The 24819-nt window shown below is 38.9% G+C and overlaps 10 protein-coding genes across 10 annotated transcripts; 5 read left to right on the plus strand and 5 right to left on the minus strand.

The window, feature by feature from the left end:
* Nucleotides 1-19: 19 nt before the first annotated feature.
* SPOG_03806 (dipeptidyl peptidase) lies at nucleotides 20-3291 on the minus strand. Its single transcript, XM_013166070.1, has 2 exons — nucleotides 2438-3291; nucleotides 20-2383 (listed from the first exon to the last, which is right to left on the minus strand). The coding sequence occupies exons 1-2, from the start codon at nucleotides 2984-2986 to the stop codon at nucleotides 584-586; spliced, it is 2349 nt and encodes a 782-aa protein (XP_013021524.1). The 5' UTR covers nucleotides 2987-3291; the 3' UTR covers nucleotides 20-583.
* A 109-nt stretch (nucleotides 3292-3400) lies between these two features.
* On the plus strand, nucleotides 3401-7419 carry SPOG_03807 (P-type ATPase). Its single transcript, XM_013166071.1, has one exon. The coding sequence runs from the start codon at nucleotides 3459-3461 to the stop codon at nucleotides 7092-7094; it is 3636 nt and encodes a 1211-aa protein (XP_013021525.1). The 5' UTR covers nucleotides 3401-3458; the 3' UTR covers nucleotides 7095-7419.
* A 126-nt stretch (nucleotides 7420-7545) lies between these two features.
* SPOG_03808 (DNA-directed RNA polymerase complex II subunit Rpb7) lies at nucleotides 7546-8770 on the plus strand. The gene is made up of 2 exons (XM_013166072.1): nucleotides 7546-8259; nucleotides 8310-8770. The coding sequence occupies exons 1-2, from the start codon at nucleotides 7786-7788 to the stop codon at nucleotides 8352-8354; spliced, it is 519 nt and encodes a 172-aa protein (XP_013021526.1). The 5' UTR covers nucleotides 7546-7785; the 3' UTR covers nucleotides 8355-8770.
* On the minus strand, nucleotides 8679-12611 carry SPOG_03809 (synaptotagmin family C2 domain-containing protein). The gene has a single exon (XM_013166073.1). The coding sequence runs from the start codon at nucleotides 12463-12465 to the stop codon at nucleotides 8833-8835; it is 3633 nt and encodes a 1210-aa protein (XP_013021527.1). The 5' UTR covers nucleotides 12466-12611; the 3' UTR covers nucleotides 8679-8832.
* A 114-nt stretch (nucleotides 12612-12725) lies between these two features.
* Nucleotides 12726-15421, minus strand: SPOG_03810 (translation elongation factor). Its single transcript, XM_013166074.1, has one exon. It carries the CDS (start codon nucleotides 15379-15381, stop codon nucleotides 12853-12855), a length of 2529 nt encoding a protein of 842 aa, XP_013021528.1. The 5' UTR covers nucleotides 15382-15421; the 3' UTR covers nucleotides 12726-12852.
* Nucleotides 15422-16197: 776 nt separating this feature from the next.
* On the plus strand, nucleotides 16198-17855 carry SPOG_03811 (DUF1749 family protein). Its single transcript, XM_013166075.1, has one exon. It carries the CDS (start codon nucleotides 16552-16554, stop codon nucleotides 17512-17514), a length of 963 nt encoding a protein of 320 aa, XP_013021529.1. The 5' UTR covers nucleotides 16198-16551; the 3' UTR covers nucleotides 17515-17855.
* On the minus strand, nucleotides 17696-20261 carry SPOG_03813 (agmatinase). The gene has a single exon (XM_013166077.1). It carries the CDS (start codon nucleotides 20168-20170, stop codon nucleotides 18983-18985), a length of 1188 nt encoding a protein of 395 aa, XP_013021531.1. The 5' UTR covers nucleotides 20171-20261; the 3' UTR covers nucleotides 17696-18982.
* SPOG_03812 (DNA-3-methyladenine glycosylase Mag1) lies at nucleotides 17840-18915 on the plus strand. The gene has a single exon (XM_013166076.1). The coding sequence runs from the start codon at nucleotides 18030-18032 to the stop codon at nucleotides 18741-18743; it is 714 nt and encodes a 237-aa protein (XP_013021530.1). The 5' UTR covers nucleotides 17840-18029; the 3' UTR covers nucleotides 18744-18915.
* An 82-nt stretch (nucleotides 20262-20343) lies between the features above and the next one.
* On the plus strand, nucleotides 20344-22789 carry SPOG_03814 (uncharacterized protein). Its single transcript, XM_013166078.1, has 4 exons — nucleotides 20344-21070; nucleotides 21115-21985; nucleotides 22034-22295; nucleotides 22343-22789. The coding sequence occupies exons 1-4, from the start codon at nucleotides 20847-20849 to the stop codon at nucleotides 22594-22596; spliced, it is 1611 nt and encodes a 536-aa protein (XP_013021532.1). The 5' UTR covers nucleotides 20344-20846; the 3' UTR covers nucleotides 22597-22789.
* On the minus strand, nucleotides 22650-24809 carry SPOG_03815 (transcription factor). The gene has a single exon (XM_013166079.1). It carries the CDS (start codon nucleotides 24686-24688, stop codon nucleotides 22901-22903), a length of 1788 nt encoding a protein of 595 aa, XP_013021533.1. The 5' UTR covers nucleotides 24689-24809; the 3' UTR covers nucleotides 22650-22900.
* Between the last annotated feature and the right edge of the window lie 10 nt (nucleotides 24810-24819).

The following is a 24819-nucleotide window of genomic DNA, read 5'->3' on the forward strand; positions in this document are numbered from 1 at the left end:
GTAAAATCTACTGTTAGTTCTTTACATATATTCAATGATTTTGAGGTTCATATATTACCTATAAAAAGATTCAAGCAAACCATAGCCTAGATTTCTCTCCAGTTAAGCCCATATAGCTAAAAAAAGTTCAAGTAGTCTTTCAACATAGATCCATCCACTCTTTGATACTATATCTGTAACACAATCATCACATAGCTTACATACTAAGATTTACTAGGTACTTTGGATGATTGCATATCAATAGTATACTGATATTATCGAGCATTGAATATAAAGGGGCCAATTAACAGGATTTCAATTACTAAATGAAACTCCAGCACATAAATCAAGTCATTACGGCGTATTTATCATAAACAAACGAGAGTTGCGTGTCAATGTATTTCTTTCAGGGACTAATTCTTAAATAATATAACAAAAAAATAATCCTCTTGGAACAGCTAAACCGGGATTCTTGGACTCCATAATCAAACCTTGGAAACGACAAAAAAGTTCACTGTCTCGTTGCTACGCAGCACCAAAGAGTTTGGTCAAAAAAAATTTCGACTTATATGAATTTTGAATTTTGAACGGAAAAACTGCGAAATCATAGTCTGTGGTTCTGAAAAGCCATAGAGATCCATTCACTCAAACGATGATATATAGCAAGACTAGCATTGTGATAGCTGATAGAATGGGCGCTATCAGGAAAAACAGCCATATCATAATTGTAACAGTTCGCAAGGTTCAATGTATCCATAAGATGCATTATGTGTTGAAAATGCACATTGTCATCACCTGTGCCATGTGCAACTAAAAACCGCTTTTTCTCCTTAAGCATCTCATAATTATGCACTTTCGAACTCTCATAACCATCTTTATTAAATTTTGGAAGGTTCATATATCTCTCCGTGTAAATACTGTCGTACAAACGCCAATCCGTAACAGGGGCGACTGCCATACCATAAGAAAACACGTTGGAAGCTTCCAATGTTTTTAAGGTTAAATAACCACCAAAACTCCAGCCCCAAATAGCTATTTTATTTTGGTCAACAAAAGGAAACTGTGCCCAATGTTCAGCAGCACTCACTTGGTCCATCGCTTCCAAAGCACCTAGGTTTTGGTATACAGATTGACGAAAACCATTTCCATTAAATCCTGTTCCTCTGCCATCAACAGTAACCACAATATACTCAAAATTTGGATGAGAAGCTAGATAAGTCTGGAAGTCTATACGGAAGAGTTTGGATACCTGTTGAGATCCAGGCCCACCGTAAGCAAAAAATAAAACAGGGTATATTTTGGAAGGATTGAAATTTGTGGGCTTTCGCTCCATATAAGGTAATAAAGTATTATTCACATTGAGTTTGCCATATTTGATTTGCGGTAGATTATAAGAAGCCAACAATTCATGTAAACGTTCATTATCCTCAATTGGGACCGTAAAGTTGCTTTGCTGAATAGAACGAAGCTCCTGCCAAGGAACTTTGGGACCTTGATAACTCAATACATAAAAATTACCTGAAGGTGAAAAGCTAGTCGAGTAGTAACCATCTTGTACACCATCATCAGTAACATTGTGTACTCTCATATCATCCAAAGAAACATAGTACAAATGGCGTTCTGAAGAATCCTTCAATGTTCCAATGAAATATAAGCATCCTCGAGAAACATCTATTGATAGCGGCCCTTCGGTAACGTCCCAAGTACCGGAAGTCAAAAAGACGGGGGATGATTTGTTAAAAGGAATGAAAGCTAAATGATTGTAATCCTGATAAGGCATAATATCAAAAAATCCGTTGGCCCATACTTGATATCTTGGATTGTCCTCAGGCAGCGTCTTTGCAGATTGTTGCACCTCAAACCACCCATCAGTAAGACACTCACTAAGAACTGAGTGAATCTTTTTTGTCTCTAAGTGTAATAAATCTGCTTTTTTGCAAGTACTGTTGCGATTGGTAAATTGGACAAGAGCGCTTGAGTCATTGACCCAGAGCAAATTTTGTACCACAGTCTCTTCGAAAATTTGGTCATTCCAAGAATGCAACGAATATGTATCATCAGATTCCAGATCGGTAAATAGCAACGAAACAGTTGGATTCGGTTGACCAACTTTCGGATACTTTATTTGAATGTTTCTATTGTAATTAAATTCATAACTTGAAGTATCACTTTCAGTAGTATATAACGGAAACTGATAAACCGGTGTAGCACTTTCATTTAGCCTGAGGAATGCCAACTTACGAGCATCTGGAGACCACCATATTGTGGAAGGGCTTGAGAGGACTTCTTCCTCATAAATCCAATCGGACAACCCATTAAAGACACTCTCGCTTCCATCAACCGTAAGGGTGATAATTTCCCTATTTCCCATGAGTACATGTATGTTATTTTCATACACAAAGGCCTATAGAAAGGAAGAATTAGTGATTAATACATATCATAATAAGTATTTACTTACCAATCGATGTCCTGTAGGGGACCAAACAGCCAAGCTTACGCGCAGATTTTCTTCCTCAGGAACAAGCGGACTCACAAATTTTTCTATGGTATCGTACAAATAATAAGAAGCAAAAAAAGAATGCCTCCATCTCTGAGTTTTGTTCACACTTAATAGAACATATCGAGCGTCTGCAGAAACAGAATATCCGTCATAAACGATACGTTGATCCTTATACACAAGATCACTGTCAGAAAATAACAGTTCATTTAAATCAAAAGGATCACGAAGATATAAAGACTCGTTCTCTTTCACTAAAAACGTATCACTATACTTTTCATTGTAAATCCAATCAATTTGCTTATACTTAGGTCGAAACTTTTGCAATATAATGTCGTCTAAATCCAAAGGCTCTTGATAGTTTTTTCGTAAAGAGTTCTTGTTGGCGCCATATTTCAAGAAAACTAAAGTGACCAAAAGGAAGATAGATATTAAGATAGATTTCAAGACAGGCTTTCTCTGCGTTCCAGTTGGTGTAAGCTTCATTCCAATTAATGTTTCGTAATACATTCCACAATAAATGAATCTTGATAATTTCGCTTAGACAATCATACAATATGCAAGGTCAGAAAAGCGGTTTAATAAGTAGTTAGAGCACAGAATTCACCAAATTATACGTAAAGAAGGAGATTATTAAAGGATGAACGATAGAAAAAGTAATAGAACTCGCATAAAAAAATCCGAATTATAATCGTTAATGAGTATTAGGTTTACATACGTCAAATAAGGGAAAAGGTCAATGGTCCCTTTTCTTAGTTTAGATAAATTATGAATAAATACTAGTAAAGTTCAAGTAGACTACGTTCACATCTAGTTACTTTGGAGGTTTCCTAATCTCGTTATTGCTAGAAAGAAATATTATATAATACTATCGAAAATCAAGGATATATTATTAACTGACAGTACAGCGCTACCTTCTAAGAACGATTCACCAACTGAACAAGTGAATTGCTTCAGTGGAACAAAAAAAGAAGGATTTCTCATGGGAAATTCTGGTTTGGTGAGTAGTCCAGACATCAAGTCTGGGCAGCTTTATATAAAGCTTCCCGCATTGTTTCATTTGTACATTTGGCCATTTGCCTTGTTCGTTTATCCTTATGTCGCATATGTTTATAAGAATCATTTATATTCCGATGAAGTTCGCTACTTAACTTACATTGCTGCTGGAACGTTGAATGTATTGGTCTGGCTAATCGGCGAGTGGAGTACTCGCGTGTATTGCTTTTTGACTTCCAAAAAGACCAATTCTGTAGACCATGCTTCGCATATTCTGGTGATTCCTAGCAAATCTGGAGATAGCAGTAGCGTGGAACCAATTGAGAAAACGATTCTTCCTGATGGTCAACACATCCAGTATTCATTCGTTTTCCAAAAAAAGCGCTACTTATATAAGAATGCTGAAAACCATTTTACCAACGTAACTTTTCCTATGGATTTTCCTCTTACCATTGGCGTTTTAAAGAATAGCTCTGGTCTGAATTCGGTTCAAGAGGAAATGTATATGTGTCAATATGGTAGAAATGTCTTCGATATCCCTATTCCCTCATTTGCTAGTTTATTTAAAGAACATGCGGTTGCTCCTTTCTTTGTTTTTCAAATTTTTTGTTGCGTTCTTTGGTGTTTAGATGAATATTGGAAATTTTCTCTTTTCTCAATGTTTATGATTGTAGCTCTTGAATGTTCAGTCGTCTGGCAACGTCAACGTACTTTGGTTGAATTCCGTACCATGAGTATTCAGGCGTATGATATTCAAGTATACCGTAACAAGAAATGGATGGCTATTTCAACTGAGGATCTTTTGCCCAACGACATTGTGTCCGTTGTACACACCAAAGAAGATCTCGGACTTCCTTGCGACATGCTTCTACTTTCCGGAGTCTGCGTAGTCAACGAGGCTATGCTTTCTGGTGAGTCTACTCCTTTGGTAAAAGAATCTATTGAATTGCGTCCAGAGGAGGCTATAATAGATTATGGCGATGTTGACAAAAATGCGGTTTTGAATGGTGGTACCCGGGTTCTTCAAGTGACTCCTTCTCAATTCTCAAAAATTCAAACTCCCGATGGTGGTGTCCCTGCGCTTGTACTTCGTACTGGTTTTGAAACAAGCCAGGGTTCTCTTGTCCGTACCATGGTTTTTTCATCTGAAAAGGTTACCGAAAATAATTGGGAAAAGCTTTACTTTATTCTCTTTTTGATGGTGTTTGCAATTGCTGCTTCAGGTTACGTTTGGCATATTGGTAGTCAAACGGAGAGAAGCCGCTATAAGCTTATGTTAGACTGTATTATGATTATTACGTCCGTCGTCCCTTCTGAACTTCCTATGGAACTTTCGTTAGCAGTGAATGCTTCATTGGCTGCTTTGTCCAAGTATTACATTTACTGTACTGAGCCTTTCCGTATTCCAGTAGCTGGACATGTCGACATTTGCTGTTTTGATAAAACTGGTACTTTAACTGAAGAACATATGGTCGTTCAAGGTGTTTCTGGCTTAAACAAAGAAGATCCTTCTCGCCTTGATACTTTGGAAAGTATCCCTACTAACACCGAATTGGCTATTGCTACCGCGCATACATTAGTGTTGTTAGAACAAGAGGGAGAACCCCCTAAAACTGTTGGTGATCCTATGGAAAAAGCTACCGTCGAAGCTTTGGGCTGGTCAGTAAGTAAGAATAATGTTGTTATCCCTCCTGAATCTTCAATCTTCCATAAAGGGAAGGTTCAAATTACTCGTAACTTTCAATTCTCGTCCGCCTTGAAACGGCAATCCTCTGTTGCGAATGTACGTGTCGCTGGTGGTAATCATAGAACATTTGTATCCGTTAAAGGTGCTCCTGAAGTAATTGCTACCATGTTGAATAAGGTCCCTGAAAATTATGAGAAGGTTTACAAAGAATACGGTCGTAAAGGATCTCGTGTTTTGGCTCTTGCCAGCAAGTATTTCAAGAACTTTGTGTCAGAAAATAAGGTAACCGATCTAACACGTGAAGAAATAGAATCTGGCTTGGAATTTGCAGGTTTTTTGGTTTTCAACTCTCCTTTAAAGGAAGATGCTAAAGCTACAATTCAAATGTTAAATAACTCATCTCACAGGTGCATGATGATCACCGGTGATAATCCATTAACTGCTGTCTACGTTGCCGAACAAGTTGGTATCGTTGAAAAACCTACTTTAATTTTGGACGTCAATGAAACCTCTGGAAAAACCATGGAATGGAAGAGTGTTGATGATGCTGTAACTATGCCTATGGATTGCTCAAAGACTTTGGACGCTTCTTTATATAAGAAGTTTGACCTTTGTGTCACTGGTCGGGCTCTTTCTGAGATTGAAGACCCCAATGTATTGTTGTCTGTATTGACACATGCATGGGTATATGCTCGTGTTTCACCTGCTCAGAAGGAGCTAATGATTGCTACTTTGAAAGACAACGACTATGTCACTTTGATGTGCGGCGATGGAACGAATGATGTTGGTGCTCTTAAACAATCTCATGTTGGTATTGCATTATTGAACGCTTCTGAAGAAGATATGATGCAGATGCAGGAACGGGCTCGCATGAGCAATTTAATGTCCGTGTACGAGAAGCAGATCCAACTTTCCCATCGCTTCAACCTTCCCCCTCCTCCTGTTCCTCCAGCTTTGTGTCATGCGTTCCCTCCTGGACCTAATAATCCTCACCGCGAAAAGACTCAAGAAAACTTGACTAAATATTTGGATGGTTTGAAAGAAAAGAAGGAAGGTGATACCGGACTGACAGAAACCGAGCGCACTGCTGAAAAACGTGCCAATTTGGCTAATAAAATGTTTGACACAATGGCAGAGGCTTCAGATGATGATGCACCGAAGATTAAATTGGGCGATGCTTCTGTTGCTGCTCCGATTACATCCAAATTAGCAGTGACCAACTCTGTCATTAACATCGTTCGTCAAGGACGTTGCACTCTGGTTGCGCTTGTTCAGTTGCACAAGATTCTGGCTCTTAATTGTTTGATTACTGCTTATTCTCTTTCTGTTCTTCACTTAGACGGTATTAAATTCGGTGATACTCAGTATACAATTTCTGGTATGCTTATGTCCGTTTGTTTTTATTGTGTATCAAGGGCTAAACCTATGGAGACACTTTCGAAAGAGAGACCTCAGCACCGTATATTCAACACTTATATCATTGGATCTGTATTGGCGCAATTTATTGTCCACGTGATTACACTGATCTATATTACAAGATGCGTGTATGTATATGAGGATCCTTTGGAAAATGTTGATTTGGAAGAAAGCTTTCAGCCCTCATTATTGAACAGCGCAATCTACCTTTTGCAATTGATTCAACAAGTATCAACATTTGCAGTCAACTATCAAGGACGTCCTTTCCGTGAAGCTTTAAGTGAAAACAAAGCCATGTATTACGGACTTTTGGGAACTGCATTTGTTGCTATTGCTGGCGTTACAGAGTTTATTCCCGAACTGAATTCTAAACTCCAACTTGTAAAACTTCCTTTTAATTTTCAAATACAATTGCTATCTACTATGGTGATTGACTATGGAGCTTGCTGGATCATTGAAGAAGTTATGAAGAAGTACTTCCGTGACAATAAGCCTAAAGATATCGTTTTGCGAGACTAAACCATTAAAGAATAATGTTGCTACTTGATTGTCTATGATGTATGCCTAAATAGACTATTTAAAGCACAAAAATCTGTCCCGAAATGCATGGCTATCATGGTTTCCCTTCATCGTTTTGACAACGACGCATCATATATTTATGACTACGTAAAACATGTTTGCTTTATTTCCTTTTCCGGCATTTTTGTTTAAATTATCAGTGATATTCATGAAAAGACTTTTTGCTTCTGTACTAATAATAAAATAGAGCTTTCATAAATAATAAAGAGGTCTCTTTGAATCCGAGAATAGTATATACACTGTAAAATATTAAAGAAGAAAACAACTGAAGAATAGAAAAGATACTTGATCTCTTGTCATGGTATTCAATTTTGTTATTAAGTTTTTCCATAGTAATATTACTCTCTATAACAATACTTTTTGTTATATTACGAAAAGAAGGTAATGGAGACAACAGCACGATTCGAGAGCATCTTCTTGAGTTCTTCAAGAAAACACTCAAAAGGGCCTGAAATCGTGGTATTTTTTACGTGTATAGTAACTTTATGACTAATTTTTAATGATTGGTTTGGTGGCCCTATAGAATTGAAAGCATTATTGTTCAATTTCATTGAATAGGTAACAATCCATAAAGTAAGAAGTTTCTAGAGAGTCTGAGGGTTTGAAATCAGTAATATAGAAAATTGACGACATGCCTTTCTTCTTAAAAGAACTTTCTCTTACGATCACGTTACATCCAAGCTACTTTGGCCCTCGGATGCAGGACTATTTAAAAGCAAAGCTTTTGGCAGATGTTGAAGGAACGTGTTCTGGACAATATGGTTATATTATATGCGTACTTGACAGCAATACTATAAATATTGACAAAGGACGCGTAGTTCCAGGTCAAGGTTATGCTGAGTTTGAGGTAAAATATCGAGCGGTCTTATGGAGACCATTTAGAGGCGAAGTGGTAGATGCCGTCGTTACTACTGTTAATAAGATGGGGTTCTTTGCCGATATAGGTCCTTTGAGTGTGTTTGTCTCATCGCACCTTGTACCTCCAGACATGAAGTTTGACCCTGCTGCCAATCCCCCAAATTATTCAGGCGAAGATCAGGTTATCGAACGAGGATCCAATGTTCGATTAAAAATAGTCGGTACTAGAACGGATGCTACTGAAATTGTATGTCTCTCAAAAATCTTATTTGTTAAATCTACTAACCTTTTTTATAGTTTGCCATTGCTACTATGAAAGAAGATTACTTGGGAGTCTTATAGACGTCTGTATAAGCCCCTTATGTGAAAAAATTAACTCCCTTTTGTAATCACAAAAAAAAACAAAGCCCGCATCATTTTTTGGAATCAGCTGCGAAACATATGACATATCCTACATATATCCTTGAAAGTAACGATTTCAGTCTTTTACTCTATTATACTATATTTTCTTCATCCCTGTATGCTTATGCTCTTATGGGCTCATGTATATGTCAATTCCCTATTCAAATCATAATCTCTTAACTTCTGCTAATTGAATCTGTATGTTAAATGGCATTTGAATCTTTTCTAAATCCGTGACATCCTTTGAAATTTACTTTTATTTTACTGGTTATGATATTATGGAGTTACAGTAAATATATATATTGTAGCTTTCTGTTACAGCAAGTCAAAAAAAATTATATATATTAAACTAAAAACGTTATATGATTAAAGCATTTCTTAAAACATCTCAAATATGCTGCAAGGTAACGTGTAGACATCATTTGTCTTTCTTTAAACCACGCGTGAACCCTTTGCGCATTTTGTTGGTTATTTGAGCAACAGATGTAACTCCGTCAACAGCAGCATTTATTCCACCAAAGGCAGCTTCACTAAGAGAAGATATACCCTCTAATGGCTTAGCCATTAGTTGGGCAGTCTGTCCCAATATATCCTCGGCAAAAGAAGAGCTGCCTGCACGTTTGGAACGCAATACCCATCGAGGATCAAAATAAATTCTCAAGTTTAAGATTCCTTGATTACTATCGAGAGGTAACTCAAAACTTGTATACTGGCGCTGCTCAAGTTTACTTAAATCGACAAGGCAGTTTCCTAAAGGATCATCCTTGTTTCCAAAATCTCGGTCAAAAACTCTGGCGACAAAATGGCTTGTTTGTTTGCAAGGAAGCTCAACCTCAAATCCTTCATTGAAAACAGGATTAAGGTTTTTCTTGATAGTCTTCGTACGGAATACTTCCTCGCCTTGGAGCTCAAACAAAACGAAAGGATCAGATTTACCATTGGAATCAGCGCTAGCAAGATCAGTAGCATTAAGGATATCGACAATCATTTTTCCCATGTTTTCATACTTCTCGGTTTCATCCAGTTCCACCACTACTGGTGTAAATCTGAAAGCAATCGAAAAGGAAGCGTTTCTATCGAAAGCTAACTTGAAAGGTTTTGAAGAACCCTCTGTTACTAATTTTTTAGTAGAACAGGTTTGAGAGCCAATAATCTTTTCTCCGTCTAAAAGTTTGAAAGAGCATTCAGAAAATTGAAGTTGCCTGATAAATGTGCGACCAAGCTCATGAATGATACTGCCATTGTGAGCTTTTAAGTCTGGGGACATATAAATATGATGAGGGAGATCGTCAAGGAAGATTGCCAATTTATAATTACCAGAAAGTTGGCATGAAATTATATCAAAAGCCAAAAACCCAGAGTTATACTTTAGACAGTCACCCACATCTTCAGGAGGAGATAAAAGCTCGGAAATCTGTTTAGCGGGTTGCTTCTTTGCAACAGGATTCTTTTCGGTCTCAGGTTTAGCTTCCAAAGTCTCTTTGCTAGTAGCGACCACAGATGGTGTTTTATCCGATGGAGAATTTTGAGGAGCTTTTTGTTCAGAGGTAGAAGCCAAAGGATAAAAGTCATATCTATAAGTAATACTGGATTTGCCTTGTAAGCCACGTAATGAAGTCAAATTAGTGGTAAGCTCTTGGGGCTCATGATATTCAAGGAATGATCCGTTTTCGCCTTGCTGAATGAATTTAGACACAGGAATAGAGAGACTGCTAATAACGGTATCAGCGCCATTAGATTCATATTGCATAACTTGAAGCTGGCAAGTGTCATGTTTTGTCATGACAGGAACATAAACATATTCATCCCAGTATGGATTTAAGCTATCCTTAATTACCACTGTTCGACCTTGTTCCATGCTGTAGGAGAGAGCACGGACGTAAGCATCGCATTTTTTACCGGGAAGCTTCGAATGCAAGCTATTACATGAACGGACGTGAATGCGCATAACACCTATAGGAAGAGCAACAACTAGAGAACCAGGGTCACCAACAGACATTTCAATAGGCTTCCATGTTGCTGATAATCGAACTCTTCCACCATTAGCGGTTGGGAACTGAAACCAGCTTAAACCCTTTTTAGCAGCAGAAACCAATTCTTGAAGATTCATATTGATAGTACCAAACGGACGACTGTGGTCATCTGTAAAAACCTGAACGCCAACCATTGCTTTTTCACCATTGGGAACAACAGTACCACAAAACTCATCCCAGGAAGGATTATTATTCTTCTTGATTTTGCGAGTAGTGTGCATAATTTTGTCATTAATGATTAAATTGGCATATGCAGTGTGACGTTTAGAAGGGTCCTTACTCAAATCCTTACATTGATGGGCAGTGAATTGTACGATACCAGGTCCCTCAATTTTTTCAGAAGCTTCTTCGTCAACATCAACCGTGGGATAGAACTTAGTATCGTAAATCAAAGTTCCTCGGTGTTTGTTATTCAAAATAACGGGTGTTTTGACATCGTTCGAAGCAGGCATGGCTTCTAAAGCTGAAAGAGGAATAGTAGCGGAACCAATCAGTTTATCTTTGCGAAGATCATTAAAATCGTAAACCTCAAGAATTAAGTTCTCAGCATATGAGTTGATAATAGCATAAAACGTTTCATTAAAAGTAGGAGAAGTGGAATTCTGAACAGTCTTAGAAGTACCAATTTTCTTTCCGAATGAATTCTTTATAACAACATATGGGTCAATAGAACCGAGGACGTCACCCTTCAAAGATTCACAACGCTTTAAATGAATTTCTACAGCACCAATAGCAACTTTAAGATCGGAGGAACCTACCAATGACTGGATGTCCAATTCAAATACATTAGGACTATACATCATAGGTCCTAAATTCTCGTGAACTTGATCATTAATAAACGAAGTGAGTCCTGGAATATTGTTGATATCAAATCCAAGCTTATCACCTCCGATGGGTTTGAGTACATAAGAGAAAGCAGGCTTTTCAATGAAAGTAATACCCACATTTTTAGCATGAGGGAACTCATCGATAAGTTTAACCTTAACACGAAGATGACCAGAAAAAGAGACATTTTCCACAAGAACAGGCATTTTTGCACTAGCGACACTCTTTCCTATCTTAATATCCAAAGCAATCTTCGGATTGACTCGGGAAGCAATTTCGCGACCAGTTAAATCACTTAGGTCCTCAGGAGTAAACGAAACCTTCCAATCCATCATAATTTCATCTTCTTCGGTCTTTGGATATGAGCGAACATATTCAATACGAGGAGATTTTGTACCAAGAGTAAAACTCGATAAAGCCATTGAGTCAAGGAAATTAGGAATGTTTTCGGACAAAACCTGATCGGCTATTTCAATGACCGCAGTACTCAAAGAAGGCTCAAAAATGTACCAGAATTGTTGCAAGAAAGTGTTTAGCCATGTCACACTTTCTGGGTTACTCTCCAATCTCCGGAAAGCAAGGTATCTGGTATAATCATCACGAAAGCTCATACGTACACGGCGGCTGCTTATTCTATGATACTGAATGCAAATAGCCATGACGACGAATAGACTCAAAAAACCAAACCTAAAGTAGCCGAATAAAAACGATAATAAACCGGTCAGAAGGACCAAGCGTGAGTCAGAGAAGTACTGAATAAAGATTTCTTTCCATCTCAACGCAAGATCAAGGGCTTCTGTACTTAGCCCAGGGAGATATTTCCTGCAAAAATCCACAAGACGCTCGTTTCTTTCAAATAATACTTCGCTATCATACTTGCTTTTCGGTTTTTCATCTTTAACCACTTTAATAGCCGGGAGCTCTTCCTTAACTTTATCGTCAGATACTGGAGCTTGCATATTTTCAGGAACTTCTAGAGCCTGATTTGATGCATCAGTATCTTGCACACGAACTTCCTTGATCCCCTCACTCTGTGAATTCGTTTTAGATTGTTCAGGTTCACTCGACGGTTTCTTCTCGACAGAAACGTCCAACTTCCCTCCAGGACCATCCGTAGGAAGACTCATTTTTTGAGATCGCGTAATTTCATTCGTCTGAGACTCATTTTCTCGTGAGTCTGGTTGGGAACTCATTCTTTCTCAGTTCCAAAGAGATGTGAAGGCTTTACTGAATTTATTTTCTGAAGAAAAACAAGCTTGTTTATATATAAAGCCACAGGATATTACCAGAAAGTAGTTAGGTGAACAACTAGTTGGTTCATTACAAAATGTTTTCCAACATGCTGAGGTATACACCCTAACAAGCAGGACAGACATCATATCAATATTGTTAATACAATATTTTTTTAGGGTCACGTACAGAAGGAAATAAGAGGTTAGCAATGATTAATATGTGGCTGGTTATTTTTATATTAAAACAAAAACTACTGCACAAAAGACTTAAAGTATTTTCAACTATTTTTATTTAGATTCAAAATGCACAAAATTTATTCACTTAAGTTAAGCCCAAAACTAGATAATTTAAAGACGATCATAATATTCAGTATATTCAGGAACATTATCCTTAAGACCCTTACGCTTACGAGCTTCAGCAACAATAGCACCAGGCTTAGAAGTAGGATCAGTAGGATCACCGCTCATAGGAGCCCAGTGATCGAACACCAATTGAGGGAAAGCTTGACCACCAGTAGCTTGACGAAGCTGACCAGTGAAACCGAAGGACTCATTGACAGGAAGGTAGGCCTTAATGTTGTACAAGGGAGTACCAATACGTTGCTCTTCAGCGAAAACTTGACCACGCTTTCTGTTAAGAACAGAGTAGATACCACCCATAGCGCTTTCAGAAACTTGGATTTCGACCAAGAAAACGGGCTCTTGAATAATAGGTTGAGCCAAAAGGGTAGAAGCGTAGACAACACGACGAGCAGTAGGAATGATTTGACCACCACCACGGTGAATAGCATCAGCGTGCAAAACAACATCAAGAATGTTGTAGCGGCAAGAACGCAAATTCTCTTCAAAGATAGGACCTTCCTTAGTAGCCCATTGGAAGGCAGCAACAACAGAGTCCTTGATTTCGCTCAAGTAAGCAACAGCCTTGGATTGGTCAACAACAAGGTTAGCACCAGTGGTTTCAGGACCGAAGCACCAGATCTTACGGGCATCGGTAACATCCCAACCGTACTCATCGGCCATGACACGAGCACGAGCCTTGAAATCGTCACGAGGGTTAATCTTACCAGTCTCAATGGCCATAGAGAGTTCTTCACTCATAGGTTCAGCGGTCATGAAAAGACGGTTATGCTTGTTAGGAGACTTGGACAAGGCAGTCATGCTGGAAGGTTCGCTAACAGACTCACGATAGGAGACAACGGGAGGAGAGATCTTGAGAGGGATACCAGCATGGTCGTTTTGTAAGTCATTCAAGCAAATTTCCAAGTGCAATTCACCGGCACCAGCGACAATGTGTTCACCAGATTCCGAGGTCTTGCACATGACACAAGGGTCAGACTTGGAAAGACGCTTGAGACCTTCAACTAGCTTAGGCAAGTCATTACCGTTCTTGACTTCGACGGCGACTTGGACGACGGGAGAGACAGAGAACTTCATGACCTTCATGTTGTGAGCAACCTCAGAGGTGGTCAAAGTACCAGACTTAACCAAGAATTGGTCAATACCGACCAAACCAATGACGTTACCAGCAGGGCAGTCTTCAATGGGGTCAATCTTAGAACCCATCATAAGAACGGTACGTTGGATGGCCTTGATGAAAAGGTCTTCCTTTCTACCGGGAGTGTAGTTAGGACCTTGAATACGAACCTTCATACCGGAACGGACAGTACCGGAGAAGACACGACCGAAGGCATAGAAACGACCACGTTCGGAGGTGGGAACCATCTTAGAAACGTAGACCATAAGAGGAGCCTTGGGATCGCAGTTGCGAATACCAACAGCACACTCATCATCCATGGGACCTTCATACAAGGTTTCGGCACGGTATTGTTGAGCCCTCTTGGGAGAGGGAAGGTGAAGGACAATCATTTCCAAAAGGGCATCAGCGGCAGGCAAGAACTTACGCATGACAACCTTCAAGAGAGCCTTACCGTCAAGTTCCTTCTCATCGGGCTTGAGGTTGACCTCAAGCTTGGTCAAGAGTGCAAAAACTTCGTCCTTACGGCCGTTCATAACGGCATCGAAGATACGGTAGATAGGGTCCAAAATGAACATGTTGAAAGCACGTTGGTTTTCGTTGCCATCAGCATCAACGGCAGACTTGGACCACTTCTTGGTCTTAGGGTTGAAGTAGCTTTCACCCCAAAGACGAGTCATCATCTTGTTACGGTCGATACCGAATTTCTTGGCATAACGGTTGGCAAATTGACGAATAGTGAAACCCCAACCGTGGAGACCGGAACCAAAAGCGACAGTACCTTGATCAGGGAAAACTTGGCAGTCACCAAGGACCTTGTCGTAATAGGTAGAGATAACGACGTTGACAGATTCAACGACACGAGCAAAGTTTTGGTAGAGTTCTTCCTTGGAAATTTGAAGTTCCAGCAAAGCACGGTCAACCTTGTTAACAACGACAACAGGCTTGATACGTTCAGCTAAAGCTTGGCGAAGCACGGTTTCAGTTTGAACGCAGACACCTTCGATGGTGTCAACGACAACCAAAGCACCATCAGTGACACGAAGAGCAGCAGTAACTTCGGAAGAAAAGTCAACGTGACCAGGAGAGTCAATCAAGTTGACCAAAAAGTCAGGGTGCGTAGTGGGTTCCTTAACATCCTTCATGTTGTCTTCAGACATCTCAGCAAACAAAGAGATGGCAGTGGACTTGATGGTGACACCACGCTCTTGTTCGTCAGCACGGGTATCCATGAAACGAGCATCACCGGCCTTAGCAGCAGAAATAATACCGGCTCTTTGAACCAAAGAATCAGTCAACGTAGACTTGCCGTGATCAACGTGAGCGATCACCGACATGTTACGGACGTTCGATGGCTTTTCCATCAAATTGCGGACCTCTTCAGGCGTGAACGCAACCATTTTTTTTTAATGTTATTTTCTTGTCAGTGGTGGAGAACAGGATTTGAATCGCCCACCAAATTTGATATGCCATATGAGAACCCTAACCCAAGTGCGCGTAATGGTATCAATTTTTCGAAATCATGTAAATAAACAGTAAGGATGAATGCGAGAATTCGAAGCAGAATCATACATTTTTTGGTCACAATAAGCAAAAGAATTAGGTTAAGTTTCTAATTCCTAGAAGAGAAGAAAAAAAAACAAAGTCGAATTTGAGGTGTTCGAAAGCTAATTTGAGGTATTTTTTTTACGGCTCCTTGGGCATAGGTATGCAAGAAAGAAAAGTTTCTTTTTATGTATTTTTTATAGAGACATTTCTCTTCTTCATTTTCCACAGATACCCTAAATGCATGCCTCTCTTTTCTCGTTTTCTTAATATCATAGTAAATATTCATTATGATATTTGTTTACAAATGTAGGACCCTTTTCCAACGGGTTTCTAGTCTACCAAGGAGCAAGAAACTCATTGTGGAACCTTTTTCAATTCGTGAAGCTTCTATACTTCCAAAAAAATTACTGCCTTGCCAGTCGTTGATGGTATACTTTATGAAAGTTCAGACTCCTTCTAAAACTTTTCATTTCAGGAACTTACAGCTTCAAAGTAGGAAATAATAAAGTAAAAAGGAAGCGAAACCCAACCATGCATGATCCTTCCTTTTGTTTGATTACCCTCTTCATATGTCATTGTTCCAAATTATTTGTTTACTACCCAATAAAACAAACCAAATGACAAACAGAGAGAGAGGGAGAAAGAGAGAGAATATAGAGTATAGAGACCAAAAATAAAAAACCTATTGCACCCTTCTTTTCTTTTTTCTTTTTACCTTTTTACCAAAAAGCGCTGTTCTTCAATACTCTTCAATCCAAAAGTTCCCATCTCTGGCGCTTTTTCAAATATCCAGTACCTAATTTTTCAAAAAATTTGTTGATACTGCTTACTTCAGTTTTCGACTGATTTCCTGATCAAGTCCCATACTTTATTCTACAAGAATTCTGTGTATTCTCAACAACATACCCAAGTTTTGTTAACATCTTCTTTAGCAGTTTCAGTGGTTTTCTTATAGTTATTAAATCGCTATTAATTTCTTTTTTTTTTGCTGTTTTTAAAAATTTTTGGTTTCTCTGTTTAATATGGGTTCTACTACTCCTACTCATCTCCCTTCTTTTCCTGGAATTCTTCATCAATATGACCCAAGGCTCATCGCGTTTGAGTTTGCTGGCTCAAGCGGAAAAACCGCTTCTTCTTGCAAAGACCGTCACTTGCTTCTTTTTGTTGGAGGACTTGGTGACGGTCTAGTAACGGTTCCCTACGTCCCAAAATTGGTAGAACCTCTTGATAAACTTGGTTGGGGTGTTATCCAAGTCCATACCCAGTCGTCTTACATTGGATGGGGAACAGGAAGTCTTGTTCGTGATGACGAAGATTTGCATAAAGCCGTTGAGTTCTTTGCTCATCTCGGCGGTTCTGAATACAATACCAGAAAAATCGTTTTGATGGGCCATTCAACAGGATCTCAAAATGTCCTGTACTACCTTTCACAATCTTCTCTCGATAACCATTTGGCTGCTGCAATTGCCCAGGCTTCAGTGTCTGATCGCGAAGGTTGCTACAACACAGTCGGCATTGACGAGACACACAAGTTACTCGCTTGGGTACAAAACGAGTACATTGACAAGAATCTTGGAGACGATGTCTTGCCTAGAAGCAAGATTAGCCACGTAATGGGTGACACCCCTATCTCTGCAAATCGGTTTATGGATTTAGTATCTGTTCGTGGTCGCGATGATTTTTTCTCCACTGACTTGACCTCTGATGACTTTGCCAAAACATTTGGCAGCCTGAAACCGATCACTGGCACTTGTAAATACAGTCAACTTGCTTTGTTCATGTCTGAAAAAGATGAATTCCTCTCAAAGGATGTCGATCGTGGAGAACTTGTCCGTAGATTTCAGCAAGCCATTCGTCCTCAAAGTTCCAACAGCGTTTTCAGCGGAGTCATTCCTGGTGCTACTCACAATGTAGGAAACTCATCTGAACCTGGAGCTTTGGAATGGCTTATTGAACACGTTGTTGAAGTATTGAGACATCTTTAAATTTCTTTCCTAGCTGCCTATACTTTACGATAGAAATGATGGAATAGAATGACTTCTACATGACTTTTGCTAAATGTATACGTTAGTCAATGTTATTACTATGATGCTTACAGTAGAGTATTATTGCTTACTCGTGTTTTAATGATTAATGCTTCCAGCCTAGACGAAATGTTTCGAAAAATAGGAGGAATCACTTTTTATTTTTCAATTTACGAAATGAATACCTTCAACTTTTTAGTAGTAACTAAAGAAAAAGCCTTCTTTTCAAATACGGGTCTTTCCTATTGTCCTTAAATAGCTATCTGCGCTCTACATAACATATAGTAGCATTTTCATACCAGTACACTGAATTTTAAAACTTGTTCATCAAATATAAGCATACAAAAAAAGGACACGTAGGAAGGAATTTTTGCCACTCCAAGGTTTCCATCTCATTTACCAACATTAAACGTGCAAGCTAGTTATTTATATACTTGCTAATTCCAACTGCTTTTTGGTAAAGGGTTAAAAATTAAATGACGGTCAACGTAGTTGAGGAAGCAAAAAAGAAAGTTGTTTTATCTAGCACAGAAGCAGAAACATTTCTATCCAAAATTGACAAACGTTGGGAGCGATTAGTTCAATTGGTAGGCGATTATCGGCCAGTGGTAAAACACCCATCCAAGGAGCCATATGAAGAATTGATTCAAGCCGTTGCGGGCCAACAATTGCACAAGAAGGCAGCTGACACTATATTTGAACGATTCAAAAAGCTAGGAGTCGATGGCCATTTTCCTTCTCCTAAAAAGATAGTAGAAATGGATGCGGAGACTTTACGGTCGTGTGGATTTTCCGCTAGAAAGGCAGAAACCATACGTAGCATTGCAGAAGCATCTCTTACTGGAACCGTACCGTCTAGGAAAGAAGCAGAAACATTGACAGATGAAGATCTGATCGAAAGATTGACAAAAATAAAAGGAATCGGTCGATGGACGGTGGAGATGTTGCTAATTTTTTCCCTCAATCGACCAGACATCATGCCAGCAGACGACTTGATTATCCGGAATGGATATAGATACTTACATGATTTGAGAAGTGTACCTACCAAAAAATATGTTTTGGAGCAAAGTGAAGTTTGTGCTCCATACCGATCAATCGCTGCTTGGTATCTTTGGAGGACTGCAAAGCTACCTGACTATGTAAAAGTGAATTCCAAGCTTACCAAGCTCAAACGCTCAGAGACCTTGTAGTTGTTCTTCCGAAAAAAGCCGTTTTAATTTTTGTCTTGTCCATTATATTTATTACAATTATAGAAGCTTATCCGGAAATAATTTCTATATAGGCAAATGAAACCATTTTTATTATCGTTTTGGATATGCATAATGGCAATCATCCATCTTGTAAATGATATTGAATAACCACATTTTTTTTGGTAAGGAAAAATGCATAACTACGTAAAATAAAACGGTCTGTTCAATCACTTTTCGTTTTAGAAAAGGGTCTTTTTGGATGCAATAAGAGGAGTTCTCACAAGCATGCTAACGATGTCCAAAAAAATGTTTGCGGCAGCCATAGTGGTCAAGTCAGCAACATCGTAAGCAGGAGACACTTCCACAATATCAGCACCGACAAACTTCAATCCATCCAATCCACGAATGATGTCTACAAATTCACGGGTGGACCATCCAGCGATTTCTGGCGTTCCCGTGGCAGGGGCATAAGCAGGATCTAGAGTATCAATATCAATTGACAAATACACCAAATTATCTTGTACGCGATCGCGGATTTTCTTTATAACACCCTCCACGCCAATCTTATCGATTTCGCGAGCCTCAATAACCTCGAATCCACAGCTCACATCATCCTCATAGTCTTGTAAACCGGAAAGGGGACAACGGATCCCAGCATGAATGTTTGCATCCTTGCTCATCACACCTTCTTTACTAGCCCAGTAAAAGTACGTGCCGTGGTTGAGACCATTGTTATCGATACCATCTCCCAAAATACCAGGTTTCCAAGTATCCAGATGGCTGTCAAAGTGGATGACAGAAATGGGCTTATCATAAGCACGACTCAACGCCCGAAGGATGGGAAGTACGATGGTGTGGTCTCCACCCATGGTTAAAAGGCGTGGCAAGACTGTCTCGTTCCGGGCATAGCCTTCATCATTTGTAAAGGAAGCCGGTTTTCTAGCAAGCAAGTGATAATAACCTTCTTCCAATTCCTGCATGGCATTCGGTATATGATAGTTCGTCATGGGAATATCTCCACAGTCAACAACTTTGGCCCACGATTGAAAGGGATACACATCTAGTGGAACGTGGTACAATGATGGAGCGAGACGACGGGATCCTTCACGGATGCCGCTAGGGCCAAAGCGAGCCCCTGGTCGATAGGAGGTTCCCATGTCGAAAGGTGCACCTACAAATGCAATGTCGTAATCAATTCCTCGACTCTTTAAGCATTCTGTATAAGGTAAGTGCCCAAAAGTACTAACTCCCGAATACAATGTATGAACCTTGGGTATATACTCATCATCAAAATTTTGATATTCATCTGCTAAAGAATAGAACGGTTTTTGTTCTTTTGTATCAGCCAACCATCCAGCGTTCACAACGCTAAAACTCAACGTTACAGCATACACGAAAGCTTTCATTGTTGCTAACATCTTATTCATTCGAATTCTACTACAGACCAACCTAGTTTTAAAACGACACTATATAGTAAATTTGAAGATACATGGTGTTAGTGTTCAGGAACAGAATTCACCTTACCCTTCCAGTTCCCCGTACATTGCCTTGTTTCATCCTCGGTATACCTCCGTGGACTCTTGTTTATCGCTACCAAATATCCTCAAACTACCACTTATTCGGTGTCTTTATAGATATTCACATGTAAACAGTAGTTATCACTTTAGATAAAGAACGTAAGGAAAAAAATGTAATAATCAATTGTAGAAAGAAATACAATGGCAAACATGAAAGCTTAAACCGTTTAATGTCGTGTTATTATGGCTGTTAACTTTACTGAACAATGAAGAAGGGAAATCGCGATATCAATATCTGTCGTAAGGCTTTATCAAATGCTGTCTACAGAAAATGCCTATATAAATGATGAAAGGGTCGGCTCCATCCATTGTAAACAGCATTCGCTTCATTGACTTAAACCTGTGGTTTGTCAATCGTTAAATTGAAACAAAATTGGATGAAGGCTTGGGTAGAGACGTTGACACACAGTTGAACATTTGCGGCTTCTGTTGCATTGTCTTTTCGTTTCGCTTTGCTTTGCTTTGCTCTGCTTTATTGAACTAACTTCATATTGCTTTCGTTGTAAAAAATAGTCTATTTTCAGCCATGAGTTCCATCATCGAAAAAAACCAAAAGGATCTTGTGTCTGAAACCACCAAGGGAGCAAGCTCTGTCCATAGTCAAGGCTCAAAAGATATCGAAGTTGGTGAATCCCACCATCTGACTGATGATGACAAAGTGCTTATAGGTCTAGGCTATAAACCCGTATTCCAACGCGAATTTTCTTACTTGAGTGTCTTTGGTCAGTCCTTTGGTGCAATGGGTCTTTGGTAGGTGTCTATTTGTTTTTTTCTCAGTCTAACATTTGCTCTAGCCCCTCCATATCTGGCTCAATCTCATTCAGTATGAATTGTGGTCCAAGCGGTATGGTTTGGTCTTGGTTCTTGGGATGTGTTTGTTTACTTCCCATTGCCATTTCTATGAGTGAACTAGCCTCTTCTATGCCTACCTCCGGCAGCTTATATTATTGGGTAGCGTACCTTTCGCCCAAAAAGTATAGAGCCTTCCTTAGTTGGTTTTTGGGTTATGTGAGTATGCTTGCTTATGGAACCGGCTTTGCTTCCACCATTTACGCCGCTTCTTCCCTTCTCATTGCTACGATTTCTATTGGAAGCCCTAGTTTTTCCCCTACAAAGTATGAACAGTACGGCATTTATCTTGCCTTCTGTTTAGTTTGCTCTTTCCTTATTGCTATGCCAACGAAATATTTAGCCCGTTTCAACAAGTTTTGTGTGTTTTTCCAAATTTCCACTGCATTGATTTTTATTATCAGCCTTGCAGCTTCCTCTAATTCCACTACCAGGACGAGCGCTAGTCATATATTTACCCATTTCCACAATTACTCAGATTGGAAAAATATAGGCTGGGCGTTCATCATGTCATTCACCACTCCAGTGTGGGTTGTATCAGGTTTCGAGTCATGTGCTACCGTTGCCGAGGAAGCCACGAATGCTTCTGTAGCCGCTCCAATTGCTCTTATATCTAGTTTATCAGCAGCGTTAGTTTTGGGGTTTTGCGTAATAGTTACTTTCTGTGCTACCATGGGTTTTGATTTTGAGGCCATTATGAATAGTTCTACAGGTGAACCCGTTATGCAAGTTTTATTAAATAATTTGGGAGTCAAAGGTTGTCTTGGGGTATCATCTATTTTAATTATAGGCCTTTGCCTGAACTGCTCTTCTTTGGTATGTGATATACGTGCTTCTACTTTCTAACATTCCATTTTTATTTAGTGCGTGGGAGCTACACGAGAAGTCTTTGCTTTTTCCAGAGATGGTGGTCTTCCTGCTAGTAAGTATCTTCAAAAGATCACTTCAAATGGAGTTCCGATAAACGCGATCATTAGTGTAAACATCTACACTTTTCTGATTGGTTTACTGATGTTGGTGAATGAAGCAGCCATCACTTCTGTCTTCAACTTGGCCATCATTGCTCTGTTTGTTTGCTATTCATTGCCTATGCTGACAAGAATCTTATTTGATCGCCTTCAACCCGGTATGATTCATGCTATCAAACTTATTTTTTATTAACCATTTTTTTAGGTAAATTTTATTGTGGAAAGTTTAGTAAACCCCTAGCAATTTATTCAGTTGCATGGCTCTGGTTTATAGCAATAATGCTTTTTTTTCCAAGTTACGAACATCCAAACCAAATGGAAATGAATTGGGCTATCGTCGTTTTCATCTTTGTTTGCCTGTTTTGTCTTGTATATTACTATTTTCCTAAATACGGAGGTAAAACATTCTTCCAGGGACCCGTGAAAACAATTGAAAGCGATCATGAATTCTTATACTAACTTAGCTTTGGTTGTTCATTATACTTCTCTTTGTTATTTACATTTCGTTTTATGCTAGTTGTCCAATATCTACGTTCGTTTAATTTAAAAGGTAATTATCAAGTCTTTAGGAAATATGTTCGTTTTTTTACAACGCATTGGATAATCAGTTGAAATTAACCAATCAATTAAAAGTTATTTCATGAAATCACCATGCTTTAGTAACTAGTTAAGTAAAGAACCCATATATATACACCAAGAAAAACAATAGTAAACCCTTTGAACATACTCCAATCCGAATTCGAAAGATAAATAAATAAATAAGTTAAATCAAGAAATTGGTTAACTCAAAAGCATCTGCAGTAAAAGCAGGTTGTAAAGCAATGTAATGCTCCGCTGCATGAATAAAGTTTTCAGTGACCGATGCAAGCTTTTGTGCTAACTGGCCATTAAGGTCTCGCATTTTTATAAAAAACTTATAGACGGCATACATGCGGTTTAGATCTTCTAGAAGTTGGTCAGGATTACTTTCTTTCCCACTCACTGTGCTAGAAAATAATGTTATAAAAGGGGTAAAAGGATTATAGAGAAATATCCATAGGTAGCAAACATTTTTGGAGATAGGATCTAGCACTACGAAAAAATTCTTTAATACATCAACTGCTCTCCGAGCCGTTTCTAAGCAGATGATGGAACCTTCTTCCGTATCATTTAGCCTTTGAAGAAATATGACAGTGTTGCAGTACGAGAGATAGATTTCTATACAGGCCGAAAAAAGTCTCTGCTCATCGCTATTTAAAGTAAAGAAAATGTTCTCATTTTTGTTTAGACTGCTGAAATAATTTCGGATTTCCAACGGTAAAGAATTCTGCCAATTTTGCATCTTTTCAAAGATAGACCATATAACCTTTAAACGCGTACCCTCAACAGAAGGTGTATTACTGCTATATAGCTTGGAGCGGATTTCATTCTTCAAAATAGTAAGTGAAATTTCTGCAATGAAGATAATATCCCCATGGTATATGTTTGGATATAGCGGTTCTTTCTCTGCCTCAGGATACCCGCAATCAATGTCCATATCACTTAAAACAGAAGGGTTACCAAAGACCAAAGAAGTAGTAATCTCAAAGACATAACAAACCCAAAATATACGTCGATAGAGTTCAGCAGACTTCTTAGGCAGTTTCTTAGTTGAGCTAGCACGATGCAAATTTAAGTCTCGAATCATTAGGCATGCTTGACCACATAATGCCTTACATAGAGTGAAAAGTGATAAATGAGCAGTGAATTGGATCATAATGATAAGTGCCTGAATTTTTTCCACTTGGGGTATCAAGAAGAATCCAGGCTTCTGAATTAAATGCCAGGCGGCACAGAAAAATGAGTCAGAAACCTTTTGATCATTTTCAATTTTACTTCTTGAAATCGCCAAAGCAAGAACAGCATAAAATGACACTAACCAAACACCCTTTACCTGATTTGGATCCAGATATAGCTTCTGCAGTTCAGCCATGAAGTCTCCTTCGTAAAATACAGGCCACCAACAGTTAATAAATCGAAAATACCACTGAATACGAGCAATAGCCCATTCCTGCTCAGGTAAATCAGGAACGTCTTTATCCCAAGTTGGAAAAGAATGAGCAAATAAGTCGTCAATATTTGTATCCGCGGGAGATATTTTAAATAATTTGGAGTATTCCTGTAATTTATTATCAACTAAAGAGCTGGCGTCTCGAATTTGAGATATCAACGAGGGAAAATCTCGAGGTCGGAATCCATTAGACGGTTTATAGGAATCCTCAACAAGACTTAACAGCTTGTCTAATTTGTTCTCAACGTTTCGAAGGCGCACATGAAGTGAATCATTATCTCTCAAATCGGGAGACGTACTATTCTCGTAATTAGGACTATCCTCCGATTCATGTAAAGGCTGCCAATTCTTCGCTTGTGTATCACATTTCATTTTGAGACTGTACCGCTTCAATCTCTTTGAATAATGACATACTTCATTGTACACCAAACAATTTTGACATCTGGGAAGTTCACGATTACATCGAATTTTTTTTCTCCGGCAAAAGTCACAGGCTTTCTTGGGCTTTTCGACGCCGTCCATCTATGAGTTTGCAAATGATATCTGTTCCATATAAGCAATTCCAATAAATTTTATTCCTAAAACCTTGGAGAACCTACTCAGATAGTTTTGCCCGGCCCTATATGGTGTTAGTAAAATTTCGTATAAATGAA

Source organism: Schizosaccharomyces cryophilus (genome assembly GCF_000004155.1).
Source record: "Schizosaccharomyces cryophilus OY26 unplaced genomic scaffold supercont4.1, whole genome shotgun sequence".
NCBI classification, from domain to species: Eukaryota; Fungi; Ascomycota; class Schizosaccharomycetes; order Schizosaccharomycetales; family Schizosaccharomycetaceae; genus Schizosaccharomyces; species Schizosaccharomyces cryophilus.

Bases quoted from the DNA above. Each gene is read 5' to 3' on its own strand.
- SPOG_03814 (XM_013166078.1), top strand. From the start codon at position 20,847: ATGAGTTCCATCATCGAAAAAAACCAAAAGGATCTTGTGTCTGAAACC. The intron at 21,071-21,114 runs GTAGGTGTCTAT...CATTTGCTCTAG, and splicing joins TTTGGTGCAATGGGTCTTTG to CCCCTCCATATCTGGCTCAA. The intron at 21,986-22,033 runs GTATGTGATATA...ATTTTTATTTAG, and splicing joins GCCTGAACTGCTCTTCTTTG to TGCGTGGGAGCTACACGAGA.
- SPOG_03807 (XM_013166071.1), top strand. From the start codon at position 3,459: ATGGGAAATTCTGGTTTGGTGAGTAGTCCAGACATCAAGTCTGGGCAG.
- SPOG_03810 (XM_013166074.1), bottom strand. From the start codon at position 15,381: ATGGTTGCGTTCACGCCTGAAGAGGTCCGCAATTTGATGGAAAAGCCA.
- SPOG_03808 (XM_013166072.1), top strand. From the start codon at position 7,786: ATGCCTTTCTTCTTAAAAGAACTTTCTCTTACGATCACGTTACATCCA. The intron at 8,260-8,309 runs GTATGTCTCTCA...CCTTTTTTATAG, and splicing joins GAACGGATGCTACTGAAATT to TTTGCCATTGCTACTATGAA.
- SPOG_03815 (XM_013166079.1), bottom strand. From the start codon at position 24,688: ATGGACGGCGTCGAAAAGCCCAAGAAAGCCTGTGACTTTTGCCGGAGA.
- SPOG_03812 (XM_013166076.1), top strand. From the start codon at position 18,030: ATGACGGTCAACGTAGTTGAGGAAGCAAAAAAGAAAGTTGTTTTATCT.
- SPOG_03806 (XM_013166070.1), bottom strand. From the start codon at position 2,986: ATGTATTACGAAACATTAATTGGAATGAAGCTTACACCAACTGGAACG. The intron at 2,384-2,437 runs GTAAGTAAATAC...TCCTTTCTATAG, and splicing joins CCCCTACAGGACATCGATTG to GCCTTTGTGTATGAAAATAA.
- SPOG_03809 (XM_013166073.1), bottom strand. From the start codon at position 12,465: ATGAGTTCCCAACCAGACTCACGAGAAAATGAGTCTCAGACGAATGAA.
- SPOG_03811 (XM_013166075.1), top strand. From the start codon at position 16,552: ATGGGTTCTACTACTCCTACTCATCTCCCTTCTTTTCCTGGAATTCTT.
- SPOG_03813 (XM_013166077.1), bottom strand. From the start codon at position 20,170: ATGAATAAGATGTTAGCAACAATGAAAGCTTTCGTGTATGCTGTAACG.